We start from the raw sequence: 16,171 nt of genomic DNA on the forward strand, positions 1-16,171 counted from the left end.
ACCAAATCCACTCACAAGGCTTTGGTCAGCCTGTTGACAAAAAAAGGGTCTTCCTTCATTGTGAAAGATAAACTCTATGAAGCATGTGTAAGAAGTGTGGTGGTTTATGGTAGTGAAAGGCGGCGAGGTGGCAGAATCGTTAGCACACCGGGCAAAATGCTTTGCAGTATTTCGTCTGCCGCTATGTTCTGAGTTCAAATTCCGCCAAGGTCGACTGCCTTTCATCCTTTCGGGGTCGATTAAATAAGTACCTATTTCCTTACTACCCACGAGGGGACAAACAAGGACGGACAAACGGATTAAGTCGATTACATCGACCCCAGTGCGTAACTGGTACTTAATTTATCGACCCCGAAAGGATGAAAGGCAAAGTCGACCTCGGCGAAATTTGAACTCAGACGAAATACAGCTCAGCATTTCGCCCAATGTGCTAATGATTCTACCAGCTCGCTGCCCTTCAATTAAATAAGTACCAGTAACGCATTGGGGTCGATGTAATCGACTTAATCCGTGTGTCTGTCCTTGTTTGTCCCCACTGTGTTTAGCCCCTTGTAGGTAGTAAAGAAATAGGAATATGGTAGTGAAATATGAGATATTGAACGTAGATGATGTGTAGACGTTGGAGAGAAATGATGTATGTGTAATCTGTTGAATGTGTAATGTTTAGTTACATGTGATGTATGCTGGTGAGTCGATCACTGGAGCTGATTTGGGAAGTGAATGGATGAATGATTGTGTTGGGAGTGGAAAAGGGACTTCATGTTCACATCAGATATCACTATAATGATGTAAACAGAGAATATTGTTTTATGAAATATACTGTAGGCGCAGGAGTGGCTGTGTGGTAAGTAGCTTGTTTACCAACCACATGGTTCTGGGTTCAGTCCCACTGCGTGGAACCTTGGGCAAGTGTCTTCTACTATAGCCTCAGGCCAACCAAAGCCTTGTGAGTGGATTTGGTAGACAGAAACTGAAAGAAGCCCGTCGTATATATGTATCTCTCTATATAAACGGCAGTTTGTCTGTGCGTGTTTCTGTGTGTCTGTTTGCTTGTACCCTCACCCTGACCACGGCTTTCAACCGATTCTGATGAAACTTGACACACACATAGCCCAATGTTATAATTCAAAACTAACGCAGCGAAAATTTTGAAAAGTTCCCCCAGTTCTGAAAAAAATCGATAAATTCAACATGGGGTCGAGAATCAGAAACACAAACCGCAAACTGTCTAGGGGACGCAACTCCACCTTTTTTAACTAAAAAAAAATTTACCATCATTTTTTTCCATTTTTTTGCTATGTTTTGGCTATAACTCTCTAAAAATGCTTTATAGTTATTTCCCTTACAAACCTGAGCAACGCCGGGCGATACTGATAGTAATATATATGTGTGTGTGTGTGTCTGTGTGTGTGTCTGTGTGTCTGTCAGGTTGTACCTCACCCTGACCACGGCTTTCAACCCATTCTGATGAAACTGACACACACATAGCCCAATGTCATAATTCAAAATAACTAACGAACCGAAAAGTTTGGAAAGTTCCCACAGTTCTGAAAAAAATTGATAAATTCGACATGGGGTCGAGAATCTGTTGTAGTTTTCGCAACTTGCAATCGATTTTTCACCAAACTCATGGTGAAGCTTAATGTTACCCTAAGAAACTTAATTCTGACGTTAGTTTTCCATGCAATACCTACCATCAGAAAAAATCGATAAAATTATGCCATTTTGGGAATCGCGTTCAAATTCAAGATGACATATTATCTACAATATCTTTCACAAATTGGCAGGAATTTTTTTTTTAAATTCACAACGAGCATCATGTCTGCCCCAAGGAGCTATATGGCCCTTTTTATTCCAATAGGATACTTTATTACTGGAAAAAATCGGTTAATTAAATCATATGTGGCACACATAGCAAACCGATTTGTGTATTAAACACAAAGAACAGACTGTCTAGGGGACGCAACTCGACCTTTTTAACTCTCGCAACACGGGTAATTATCCCAAAATGTATAAAAATGTACAAAAACGGCAAAAACGGGCAGCAATGTGAGTGACAAGAACGAAAAAGTGAAAAGTGACCAAACTGAATGGAAAAGGTTTTTTGGTGCACACGACAAAAGCGGTTTATACTAAACCAAGAGTTTGCAAGTAGCGTCCGAGGACCCTTAGGGTACGTCAAAAATTTAAGTTAAAACGTTGGGGGTGGGTAGTTATAAAGAAAGTTTAAACAAAAAAAAGTATTCGAATAACTTGCGGCTGCAGCAGAGCTATTAGCAGAAGTGGCGGTTGATGGGGTAAAGTCTCGAATGTAATTTCTTCCTGGTAGGAATTGGTTGGGTTGCATTATCGATAGCTGTTTGATAGTTATTGGGAGTGGAAGAGAAGACATTGCAACCTACACATGCGCCTTCGTTCCCTAGAGGGAAAGGACTAGATTGAGATTAGTCGTTGCCTACTAGGGGCTCTTACATACCCAGGCAACGCCGGGCTATACTGCTAGTATATATATATATATGCGTGTCTGTGTTTGTCCCCCTAGCATTGCTTGACAACCGATGCTGCTGTGTCCCTGTTACTTAGCGGTTTGGCAAAAGAGACCAATAGAATAAGTACTGGGCTTACAAAAGAATAAGTCCCGGGGTCGAGTTGCTCGATTAAAGGCGGTGCTCCAGCATGGCCGCAGTCAAATGACTGAAACAAGTAAAAGAGTAAAGAGTATATTCATAAAGGAGTTGATATATTGTGTTTATCAATAATATGAGGTGGTGAGCTGGCAGAATCGTTAGCACACTGGGCAAAATGCTTTGCAGCATTTCGTCCATCTTTACGTTCTGAGTTCAAATTCTACCAAGGTTGACTTTGCCTTCCATCCTTTTGGAGTCATTAAAATAAGTACCAATTGAGCACTGGGGTTGATATAATTGACTTAGCCCTTCTCCTGAAATTGCTGGACTTGTACCAAAATTTGAAACCAATAACATAGGAAATGTGTTAGGTGCCGACTTGGCTATGTTATTGAGAAGTTGGTTTCCCAACTATGTGGTTTCAAGTTCAATCCCACTGTGTAGCACCTGGGGCCAGTGTCTTCTGCTTTAGCCCTGATCAACCAAAGTCTTGTGTATGGATTTGATAGATGGTAACTGGAAGAAGCCCATCATGTGTGTCGGTGTCGCCACCTATTTTGATTTCGTGTAATAGTTGTAAATGATTGTCACTATGATACAAGCAGTGTCATTCAATACTTACAATACTTACAAATTTACCATAGTCTACTCCTCCAAAAGAAAAAAAAAGGTAAAAACACAATGAAAACCACCACCACCTCTATAATTCACAAAGAAGATCAGAATCATTTGCACCAAATTGTAAAAACTGATCACTTATTTTTCACAACAAATATTGAAGCAACAACGCCAAACAATAAATTTGTGTAACATGGAGCACACAGTAATATAGTGTTTCGATTCTTGATTGCTCTTCTGTCAAAGCAGACACCTTCTTATGTTTGGAAGAACGAGCTGTGTGACCAACTTCACCACAAACAGAACAACTTGGGTTGGGATGTTTCGAAGCAATTGCTGGATGTGACACGACAGACATTCTTCTGAAGATGTCATGGATGTTATCTTTGCTTGAAAGCTGGTGAGATCTTGCAGATAATCATTTTTAACCGCAATACACCAAAAAGGCAATTTTGGTCGATATGCCCTGATTTGGTTATTTTAACCCAGACCCCCATAAACGAAGAAAAAACAAATGATTTTGGTTCTAACTAGCAGAGTCGTTAGCACACTGGTCGAAATGCTTAGCTGTATTTCGTCTGCCGTTACGTTGTGAGTTCAAATTCCACCGAGGTCGACTTTGCCTTTCATCCTTTCGGGGTCAATAAAATTAAGTACCAGTTACGCACTGGGGTCAGTGTAATCGACTTAATCCGTCTGTCTGTCCTTGTTTGTCCACTCTATGTTTAGCCCCTTGTGGGTAATAAAGAAATAGGTTACAGCTGATAACCCTTAAAATTGTGGTTCAAACAAGCCCTCAGCCACTATCAGGTGATTATTTTAACCCGAGATACAATTTTTTCCCTGAATTAGCCAATCTGGGCACAATGTGTAATGTTTTAAAGAGGTCAGGACATTTTGGATAGTGATTTGGTTTGAGATATAGAATAAAGGTGAGATGGTCATGAATAGAATGCCTTCAGAGACAGGTTTACTCAATTTGGGTTGTGAGTTAATAAACATCAATATCGAGTTATGTAAAATATTTCAGCATGATAAATTCTCATCTTATTTAACTGTCCTGTTTTTTTTTCTGTTGACCAGGGGGTCACACAATGGAGATGATACGTCTGTTGAGTGGACTCACTGAAAAATATTATCCACGCCACTATGTTGTTGCAAGCTCGGACAAGTTTAGTGATACCAAGATAGAAGAATTTGAACAGAGGCGCTCATTATGTGCTGGAGGAGATAAAGCTGTAAGTTACATCCTTTTTTTTTTTTATATTATGCTATTGTATTAATAATAATAGTTTTGATGGTTGTTGTTCTTGATGTTGTTACTGCTGTTATTGATGCTGTTCTGTGAATGAAATAAATGTCCTCATATCTGTTCAATTAAAACATTCTACTTTCAAAATCTTCTAATCATTTGCTTTTATAGTCATTGACTACATTGCTTTCCGTATTACCTATATGATCACATCATTCTCTTTCCCAATGCGAGTTGCCATGTAGCTCCTCTACAAGAATCTACTCAACCTCAAACCCTTCTTTTATACTGTAACCGCCCCCATCTGGCATAAAATCACCCCACCCACTCCCATTCCACAGGTTTTGTAAACTTGTGAGTTGCATGTTGATCTCATTAGTGTTGGCCACATGAAAAGTTGTTGGCATCAAGAAGGGCACCTTGCTACAGAAACGCAGACACTGGAGCATGATGTGGTTCTTGGACCCATCAAATCCTGTCAAACCATCTCACCCATGAAACCTGGGCATTAAATTATGATGAAGACATATAATTAGCTGCCTCTCTCTCTCAGTCTTGGATCTCTTGTCAGTTGCCTCATCAATCCTCCAACTGTCTACAGTTGGGGATATTATTCTATAGGGAGAAGGCCTGAATTGATTTTTTTTTGTATTCATTGGATCCTTGTCAACTATAGGTGCAGACATAGCTGTACTCTCTTTACTCTTTTACTCTTTTACTTGTTTCAGTCATTTGACTGCGGCCATGCTGGAGCATTGCCTTTAATCGAGCAACTCGACCCCGGGACTTATTCTTTTGTAAGCCCAGTACTTATTCTATCGGTCTCTTTTGCCGAACTGCTAAGTAACGGGGACATAAACACACCAGCATCGGTTGTCAAGCAATACTAGGGAGACAAACACACACACACATACATACACATATATATATATATATACATATATACGACAGGCTTCTTTCAGTTTCCGTCTACCAAATCCACTCACAAGGCATTGGTCGGCCCGAGGCTATAGTAGAAGACACTTGCCCAAGGTGCCACGCAGTGGGACTGAACCCGGAACCATGTGGTTGGTAAGCAAGCTACTTACCACATAGCCACTCCTGCGCCTATGGTTAAGAAGTTTGCTTCCCAACCATGCGGTCTTGGGGTTCAGTCACAATGTGCAGCACCTCAGGTGAGTGCCTTCTACTGTAGCTCTGAGCCAACCAAAGCCTTGTGAGTGGAGTTGGTAGATAGAAACTGAAAGAAGCCCACCGTGTGTGTGTGGGGGGTATATTTGTCTACCCTCCACCACTACTTGACTACTGGTGTTTGTTTATTTATGTCCTCATAACAGTTTAGCAAAGGAAAAAAAAGTACTGGGGTCAATATGCTTGACTAAGCTGTTGATGGTGGTGCCCCAGCATGACCTCATTCTAATGACTGAAACAAGTAAAATATAGAAGATAAAAAAAAGATATACCAGTCCTTAATTCTGACTGACAGAAGTACTTAACATATCACAGGAGTGGTTCTGCATTTAGGGCATAAGTGCAGATTTCATTTACATAGTTATCTATCTGTCTAAATATCTACCTTTGTATTTATCTATTTGTCTCTCTGTTTATATTTGTATGTATAGTATGTGTGAGTGTGTGTGTGTGTGTATACACAGAGTGCGATGAGTATTTTTAATTTCATGCATGTGCATTGTTTGTTTTTGATTTTGTCGACTGCACGGTATAGTAGGGTCAGTTGGGCACTGTCTGTAAGAAAAACAACACATGACGCAATTCACTCTGCCAGAAATTTGGAAATGCTGTACTGCTTGGCATTCATGCCAGAAGCTCCAATATTAACGTTTCAGAGTGTTTGGGCGTCAATCTGAGGACTTGTACTGAGAATGATAAAAATCAAACATCCAGTCAACATTATGGTGTTTGGAGTGATAACTAGTGATGGCGACATTATGCCTCTATTATCTTGAAATACTAAAGAGTAAATTTATTCAATAAAATGACCATTGGCTTCAGCCACAGCCTCCAGATGATTTCAGAATCTCCTGCAACTTTTCTGGACAATATCCTTTTTTAAGTTGGTGAATGCTGTAATGTTTCTTTTATTTTCTTACATTAAAAAATAAAAATCATATAGTGGCTGTGTGGTAAGTAGCTTGCTTACAAACCACATGGTTCTGGGTTCAGTCCCACTGCGTGACACCTTGGGCAAGTGTCTTCTACTATAGCCTCGGGCCGACCAAAGCCTTGTGAGTGGATTTGGTAGACGGAAACTGAAAGAAGCCTGTCGTATATATGTATATATATATATATGTATGTGTATGTGTATATGTTTGTGTGTCTGTGTTTGTCCCCCCAACATCACTTGACAACCGATGCTAGTGTGTTTACGTCCCTGTAACTTAGCGGTTCGGCAAAAGAGACCGAGAGAATAAGTACTAGGCTTACAAAGAATAAGTCCTAGGGTCGATTTGCTCGACTAAAAGGTGGTGCTTCAGCATGGCCACAGTCAAATGACTGAAACAAGTAAAAGAGTATATATATATATATATATACTAGCAGTATCGCCCAGCATTGCTCGATTTTGTTTCGACCCTTTAGAATTGGAATTTTTGAAAATTAAAAATTTTGCATTATGTAGCTTGTTATTCTCTTTAAGTGAACATCTTACTGGTTTGAATACACCGAAAAATGGCAACACAGCAGTCAAAAAATCATAAAAGATAGAGATTTCCATAGAAAAAAAGCACCTTTTTGATGTAAATAATTTTTGGTCCTAACATGCTCCGATTTGAATTTTTTCTTCTACAGAATGAAGAGCAATCTTTCTTCTATCATACTCTCAATTGTGGTCAACTTGCGCCGCAAGGTCTTGGAGGAGATAGTGTTAGTTAAAGGCTATCAAACCTGCCAACTTCAGCTTTATATATATATATATTTTATTTTTCATGCAATTTACGCATACTTGCACGTGTGGTGAACACAGTTCATGTCAAAAAGCTGACTGAGTAAAGTTCACTATTCAATTCATGGGATAAGGCCTAAACAAACACGTTATCGATTTTTGCACTTGCGAGATGAATTTCGGAACAGAAATAGCGCAGTTCAATTTTCACTCGCCTAAACTTTAAGTGACCCATTTTTGGTGGTTCTACGATTTGTTGGCTAGGAGGAGATGTGCCGGGAAGTTAAACACACAGACACACAAGTTGAGTTTTATATATATATATATATATATAGATATATATTGGTGCAAATGGTTTTGTTATACGGCATCAGGTTTTACAGTCCTGTAAATAATAATAATGGTATTTATATAAGCTTAAAGCTTATGTCAATCACTGTGCAATGGCTAAGGAAAATAGTTTAATAAAGGGGCATTTAAGCCCTCGACAGAAAAAAGAAGGCTTTCCTATCTGCGTGGGACATGAACCAGCATAATCTCAGTTTAATGACTGAAACAAGTAAAAGATATGCCCCTTTATTAGACTATTTTCTTTAGCCATTGCACAGTGATTGCCAAAAGCTTTAAGCTTACATAAATACCGTTATTATTATTTACAGGATTGTAAAACACTGTGCTGAAACCATTTGTACCGAAAGCATATAGAGAGTTTGTTTACTTAAAACAAATACGAACTCATATAGTTCTTAAATTTGACAGAAACAGGGAGGCTAATTTGCAGTGTAAAGGTAACACACTTAGTCACGTTAACAAAGGGATGTGGATTTATGTCTCACGTGGATAGGAAAGCCTTCTTTTTTCTGTCGAGGGTTTATATGCCCCTTTATTAAACTACATACTATGCTGGCTTGTGTGCCCAAAAATATGGTACAAGACAGTAAGGTGTGATTTGAGGGAGATTTTGCTGCTACTTTTTGTTGGCAATGTGCCTTTCACCCTTTTGGGGTTGATAAAATAAGTGCCAGTTGAGTACTGGGGTTGATGTCATTGACTTACCTCCCCCCCCCGAAATTGCTGGCCTTGTACTAAAATTTGAAACCAATGTGAACATGTTGAGGCTTCTTTGTTACCCTTGAGAGTGTTTGCTTCTGGAGATAGCAGAAATGCTACTGCTGCTGCTGCTAGAGGTGTCTAGGTTGTTAAGTGGGTGTATCTGGCAGGTTATATACAGAACACATAACCTACATTGCTCATGCAGGCACTACAGTGACATTACATTCAAAGACTGGATGGATGGAAAGGTGCTGGGCTGGGTAGATTGTTTGTGCTGTGGGGTGGGCACTTGGAGGATGTATTTGTGGAGTGGGAAATAAAGAAATGTGGTGATGGTAAGAGAAACAATGGTAATATAGTGTGGTGGGATGGTGGCGAGCTGGCAGAATCGTTAGCACGCCAGGCGAAATACGTAGCCGTATTTTGTCTGCCGTTACGTTCTGAGTTCAAATTCCGCCGAGGTCAACTTTGTCTTTCATCCTTTCGGGGCCGAGAAATTAAGTACCAGTTACGCACTGATGTCGATATAATCAACTTAATCCATTTATCTGTCCTTGTTTGTCCCCTCCATGTTTAGCCCCTTGTGGGTAGAAAAAGAAATAGATAATATAGTGTGGTGACTGAGGGAAGAAAAAGAAGGCAACTAATGATTTGAGGATGGAGTGGGTAACTATACAGTGGTGGTGTAGGGGTTAGAACGACTAAGTACAATAAATACACAGTGGAGGTGCAGTTACTTAGAGACTGAAAGAGCTTGCCCAAGCTTTCATTTGCAAATGTCTGACTTACTTTATGGCTGTTATCTGTATTGTTTCTTTTCTCTCTACACTCTACTAAAAGGTTAAAGATCCCTTTCAGTCATGAGTGACCATGAGATTGCACATAGAAAGTTCCCCTTTGAGGCACAAGTCTGGGCAAGGTTGCTTATTGCATACCAGCAATCACCCATGCATACCAGCATCCTCTCTCCACATCACCATTGATGTTACTCAAGGGAAAAGGCAAAGGGGCTGATACCAGATTGGCACCAGTGACATGCGACTCATTTCCACAGCTGAACGAACTGGAGCAATGTGAAATAAAGTGTCTTGCTTGTGATTTCCAGTCTGGAAATCAAACTTACTACCTCATGATTGCGCGCCCGATGCGCTAGCAACTGAGCCATGCTCCTTCACACTCTACTATATACAGATATATATATATATATATATATCAATTAATCTCTCAATTCTGGAGAATTTCTTTTGTTACCATATTTCTGTTGAACTGCATTGTAATTACTTCAACTATTTATTAAGCTGGTAATTGGAACATAAATTAACATGAAATTTAAAAAAGGAAATTTTAATTTAGAAGTAGTTGATAGCTTCCGTTACTTAGGTGACCAAGTCAGGTGTGCTGAAAGTGTAGCTGAAAGTGTAGCTGCTAGAATAAGAATAGCCTGGGCAAAGTTCAGAGAGCTCTTACCTCTGCTGGTGACAAAGGGCCTCTGGCTCAGAGTAAAAGGTAGACTGTATGATGCATGTGTACGAACAGCCATGCTACATGGCAGTGAAACATGGGCTATGACTGCTGAGGACATGCGTAAGCTCACAAGGAATGAAGCCAGTATGCTCCGCTGGATGTGTAATGTCAGTGTGCATACTCGACAGAGTGTAAGTACCTTTAGAGAAAAGTTGGACCTAAGAAGCATCAGATGTGGTGTGCAAGAGAGACAACTGCGCTGGTATGGTCATGTGGCAAGAATGGATGAGGATAGCTGTGTGAAAAAGTGCCACACCCTAGCAGTTGAGGGAACCTGTGGAAGAGGTAGACCCAGGAAGACCTGCGATGAGGTGGTGAAGCATGACCTTCGAACAGTAGGCTTCACCAAGGCAATGACTAGTGACCGAGACCTTTGGAAATATGCTGTACTTGAGAAGACACAGCAAGCCAAGTGAGACCATAACCTCGTGGCCTATGCCAGGGGTGTAACTAGTTCACTTATGCATACCTTTCCTTCATTGGACTCTAAACTCTGCTTGTGAAGACCTGTTGAGGCAAGTGAAATCGAAATTGAAATCAAATTTGATGACAGGCATCTGTGCTAGTGGAGTGCTAAGAGCATCATCCGAGTGTGATCATTGGCAGAGCAGCTAACTGGCTTCCATGCAGGTGGCACATAAAAAGCACCATTTGTGCATGATCGTTACCAGCGTCGCCTTACTGGCACTTGTGCCGGTGGCATGTGAAAAAACATTCGAACAAGGTCATTGCCAGTGCAGGTGGTATGTAAAAAGCACCATTTGAGCATGGCTGTTGCCAGTACTGCCTGACTGGCCCTCGTGCCAGTGGCACGTAAAAGCACCCACTACACTCTTGGAGTGGTTGGCGTTAGGAGGGGCATCCAGCTGTAGAAACACTGCCAGATCAGATTGGAGCCTGGTGCAGCCATTTGGTTCGCCAGTCCTCAGGCAAATTGTCCAACCCATGCTAGCATGGAAAGCAGACGTTAAACAATGATGATGATGAGGATGATGATTAATTTGAACTAGAAGTATGTATCGTGGGAGCTGGAGCAGTCTTGGGCAGGTTGGTATCCAAGCGATGTGATTCACTTATAGTGAATATGTTTAATGTAAATGTGCATGTTGGCAAATAAGAAGAGGCTTCCAAAGGAACACTCACAGAGAGGATTGTTTTGATACTCACTTTGACTATGCATTCTAAGTTCAAATTCTGTCATGGTCGACTGTTCCTTTGATCCTTTCGAGGTTGATAAAATAAATACCAGTGGAGTCCTAGTGACGATGTAATCAACTTACACCCCTCCATTGAAATTTTGCCAAAATTTGAAATCAGTCTTTTAAGATGATGAGCAGGCACAATCATTTGCATCATCATCATCATCATCATCGTTTAACGTCCGTTTTCCGCGCTAGCACGGGTTGGACTGTTTGACCGGGTTCTGGGAAGCCAGGGGCTGCTCCAGGCTCCAGTCTGATCTGGCAGAGTTTCTACAGCTGGATGCCCTTCCTAACGCCAACCACTCCGCGAGTGTAGTGGGTGCTTTTTACGTGCCACCTGCACAGGTGCCAGGGGGGGTTCGGCATCGATCACGATCAGTTGGAGCTTTTAACGTGCCAGCGGCACGGAAGCCAGCCAAGGCGGCGCTGGCAACGTTCGGATGGTGCTTTTTATGTGCCAGTCGGGGCGGCGCTGGCATCGGCCACGTTCGGATTGTGCTTTTTATGTGCCACCGGCATACAGGAGCCAGTCGGGGCGGCGCTAGCATCGGCCACGTTCGGATGGTGCTTTTTATGTGCCACCGGCACAGGCATCACAACTACTATTTCCATTGATATTTATTTCGACGTTCATGTTCATGACTCAACAGGTCTCCTCAAGCACAGCGGGACGTTCTGGGATCCGGGGTACTTTGAATGGGCAGGGGCTATGCGGAACTGATGCAGGAAGCAGCCCGGGTCTTTGCAGTCACAGCATATCTCCAGAGATCTCAGTCCTTCGCCATTGCCTCAGTGAGGCCCAACGCTCTGAGGTCATGCTTGACTACCTCATCCCATGTCTTCCTGGGCCTACCTCTCCCCCTGATACCTTCAACTGTTTGGGAGTGGCACTTCTTCACACATCTCTCCTCATCCATCCGCAGCACATGACCATACCATCACAAGCGTCGCTCTTGCACACCACATCTGATGCTTCTTATATCCAGTATTTCTCTCAGGGTGCTTACACTCTGTCGTGCATGCACACTGACATTACACATCCAGCAGATCATGCTAGCTTCATTTCTTTCAAGTCTACGCATGTCCTCTGCAGTCACAGCCCATGTTTCACTACCGTGAAGCATGTCAGTTCGCACACACGCATCATACAATCTACCTTTCGCTCTGAGGGAGAGACCCTTTGTCGCCAGTAGGGGTAGGAGCTTTCTGAACTTTGCCCAGGCTATTCGTATTCTAGTGGTGATACTCTCTGTGCATCCACCTCCACTACTAACTTGGTCACCCAGGTAGCGGAAACTATCAACTACTTCTAGTTTCTCTCCCTGGAGTGTGATGGAATCTGTTTTCTGAGTGTCTGTGGTGTCTATTGTCCCTGTGCATCTGCTGCACATGAAAGCTATCTTATCTGTTAATTTCCCTTTAATGTTGCTGCACCTCTTGTGCGTCCATAGCTTACATTGGGTGCATCTTATGGAGTTTCTACCTACACCTTTCCTACAGATCGAGCAGGGCCACATGCCCGAGGGGGTGTGTGCTGAGTTCGCCTGTTGGGTGAAATACTTAACATTTTTTCCAGCTTTATGTTCTGAGTTCAAATTCTGCCAAGATCAACTTTGCCTTTCATTCTTTCAAGGTCAATAAAATAAAACACCAGTCATGTATTTGGGGGTCGATGTAACTGACTTGCCCTTTCCCTCAAATTTGTTGGCCTTGTACCAAAATTAGAAAGCAGTGTATGGATAGTTTAAGAACGGTGACATCAACCAAAGAAACCTTACCTAGATTGTAGTGTTGATCATTTTGAAGAACTCACTGCAAGTAGCCAAACATTAAATCTAGTGAAGAGAAGCCAAAGAATAGAAAAGTGTTCAGAACTAGTTAAAAAGCATGAAAGATGATGTAAGGTTTCTCTCTTCCTAGTTAAGGGTCCTACAAGAAGGGATGTACAGGCTGTGCAGGAAAAGTTACTAGAAGGAAAGAAAAAAATCTGTCCAGACATGTAAGCAATGTATCTTAAGGCAGGAATTGTTTCATGTGCTGCCACTCATAGGAAATGCTTGGATTGCATAATAGAGCAATAGCTTATGCAATAAATTTTGATCAAATTTTGTTCCCCCTATACAAGGTGTCCCCAAATTAAGGCAAACATTTTTCAATTTTGCCAGAGCAAACCGTTGTTATATTTTGGGTTTGAGTGTTGCTTTGCAATGGTAAAGGAAACACAATTATGACAGTACCACATTTATTTGATATAACCACCTCTGTTTTGAATCACAGCTTTAAGTCGAGGTTGAATGCTTCACATGTGACACGCAGCTGTTCTTGTGGAATTGAAGCCCATTCCTGGTGCAGTTTTACCTTCAGAGTGTTGAGCGAAGCATGAGGAGTGCTCAAGACCTTCATCTCCAAAATGGACCAAACAGAAAAATCCAACCGGTTGAAATTGGGGCTTCTTGAGGGCCATACATCCTTGCCTATGAACAACAGAATGTTTTTCTGAACTCAGTGTTGTGTCTGTTTGAAACTGTGGGATGGTGCTGAGACCTGTTGGAGGCTCCAACGGGTGCCTTGAAAGTGCTCATTCACCCACGGAAGCAGTTCAGCTTCCAGAATGTCGCTAATGTATCACAGGGTGTTAATTTTTTACACCTGAGAGCACGAAAACAAGGGGAGACCTTCCAGTGGCTGTCACAGCCACTGTAGATTTACAAGTCTACTCTCAATGGAGCCAGATACACTCCAAAGTCATTCATTCTGGTGGTTTATTGTTTGATGTCAAATTTCTTTTCATCAGTGAACTCCAGTTTGGATACCTTCAGCAACCTGACACAGGACAAGATGACTTCTCTCTAGTCTTATATCCTTAAACTTGCATGAGCTAATGACGGTGGATCATCTTGTAGGGGTGGGACCTGAGATCCTCCTTCAGTTTTTCATACATCAATGTTTGGTTTATTTTTGCTGTAGCAGCCAGTTTTCTGATGGAATGATGAGGATTTCGTCTTATATTTTCTCTGATACATTTGATAACCCGAGGGATCTGCACATTTCTTTTTTGGCCACGTCCAGGTCAATCATTGGTGGAACCAGTCTCTTGAAATTTCTTGACAATTTTCCAGACTGTTTGGTTAATTTTAAGCTTTTTTGCTATAGCTGTATTACTTTTGCCACCTTTATGCATGGTAATGATTGTATTTTGGTCTATAACCATTACCTAATTGAATTTATTTAGTATTGATAGTTATTAAAGCCCAAAATTTTGGTTGCTTTAATTTCGGGACACCCTGTAGTGCCAATTAGTTTCTGTGTTTATAATGTCTAGTAACATTACCATAATTGGACAATATATTTACTGGGACATAAGTGTCCCATGACTTCTGTTTTATGCGGTACCCCCCCCCCCCCCCAAAAAAAAAAGGTTTCAAAAAGAAGTAGCTTTTAGGTAGAAATGAAACCCCAGAAATAAGGTATATTTTTTTATGTTTATAAATTAGCTTCAGGAATGCAGTACTGAAAGGACTAACAAATATTTTGTTAGACAGACATGTATTTCTTAAGGTGGTGTTGGGTATGTTTTGTATAAGTGAATGGCAGAGAAGGGAGTTGAAAGCTTTGTATGTATGGGAGGTTTTTCTCTTTGCTGTTGAGGAATGAACACTGTCAATGGGTGGGGCACTCAACTGAAGTTATGCTGACTATGGAAGATAAAGTGTGTGAAGCTTATGTAAGAATGTATACTGTAACATCGGCTGTCTGATGCTTGTATAAGAATGTATGTGATATTATGTAGACTGTGTGAAGAACTTACGTAAGAAGATCTCTAAGTTTTTGGAAAGGGCTGATTTAGATATAATCTGTCTGATATGTAATTTACATGAACGGTAGAGGATGGATGAATTGATAAAAGGACTGGGTAATTTTGTTACTCTTTACCCCACTGTACCATTGGTCACCCTAACCTCTTATTCAACATTCCACTGCATTCATCCCTCAATCCTATCCCGTCTCTAGTTGTCACTCTTTCCCACCTTCCCTCATTATCATCTACTCAACACTTTCTCATTCATTATATTCACCCCTGTTTGCATTTCCCAACTTTCACTTACTCTCCCATACATTCTTGCAACTGCTACTCACCCACATTCCCAGGTCTACCCTTCCCTTTACCCCTTTACTAGTTTCAGTCACTGGACTGTGGTCATGCTGGAGCACCACCTTTATTTACTTCCACTCACCTTTTACTTTGAGGGTCCACACAAACACTTCTCACCATTATTTTTATCCCTTTCCTATGCCACCCCAATCACCCCTGCCCCCACTGTTTTTTAAAATGCAAGTAACCTTGAAAACCCTCTAGCAAGAAACCTGTTCTGCTCTAGCCCCATCTCTCGTACTTTAACCCTTTAGTGTTCGCATTATTCTGCCAAAATTAATCCCTTTTTATCCACATTGCCTTGAACTAATCAGGCATTAATCTTGTAGCTTTGAGATTTTGATGTGGTAGCTGTTAATTTTTAAAACGATATTGTAGGGCTGGTACGAGAGACCAGATCTGGCCAGTTTGAACATAAAACAGGCAGAATACTTTTGGCCGGATATGGCCGGTTTGAATGCTAAAGGGTTAATCTCTCATCTTCTAGCATAAAGCTGCTGTTCTCAGGGTGTGTAGTCTTGCAGATTGCATGGCACTTCACTAATGCTGACAGTATAAAAAAAAGTGCCCACTACATATTGTAAAGTAGTTTGGTCTTCAACTGTAGAAACCATGCCAAAGTGGACAATGAGATATAAGGCCCATCTGGAGTCTGTTGGATCCTGCCAAATCATCCTGTCCATGTTGGTGTGGAGCATGGACATGAAACGATGATGATATGTCTGTATGATGCTACATTGATTGGCAAAATTGTATAGTGTCAGACAAAATGTTTTGCTGTATCTAGTTATGACCTGCTCTGAGTTCATATTCAACCAGGGTCATCTTTACCTTTTAACC

General features: G+C 41.3%; 1 protein-coding gene across 1 annotated transcript in view; it reads left to right on the forward strand.

Annotated features, from left to right (window-relative positions):
* Positions 1 to 16,171, forward strand: part of LOC115215181 (UDP-N-acetylglucosamine transferase subunit ALG14 homolog) — a 52,594-nt gene that overhangs the window by 13,249 nt on the left and 23,174 nt on the right. The window contains exon 2 of the mRNA XM_029784368.2: positions 4,329 to 4,483. Within this exon, the coding sequence (XP_029640228.1) occupies positions 4,329 to 4,483 (155 nt within the window). The remainder of the gene's footprint in view (positions 1 to 4,328; positions 4,484 to 16,171) is intronic.

This window comes from Octopus sinensis, linkage group LG8 (assembly GCF_006345805.1).
Source record: "Octopus sinensis linkage group LG8, ASM634580v1, whole genome shotgun sequence".
NCBI lineage: Eukaryota > Metazoa > Mollusca > Cephalopoda > Octopoda > Octopodidae > Octopus > Octopus sinensis.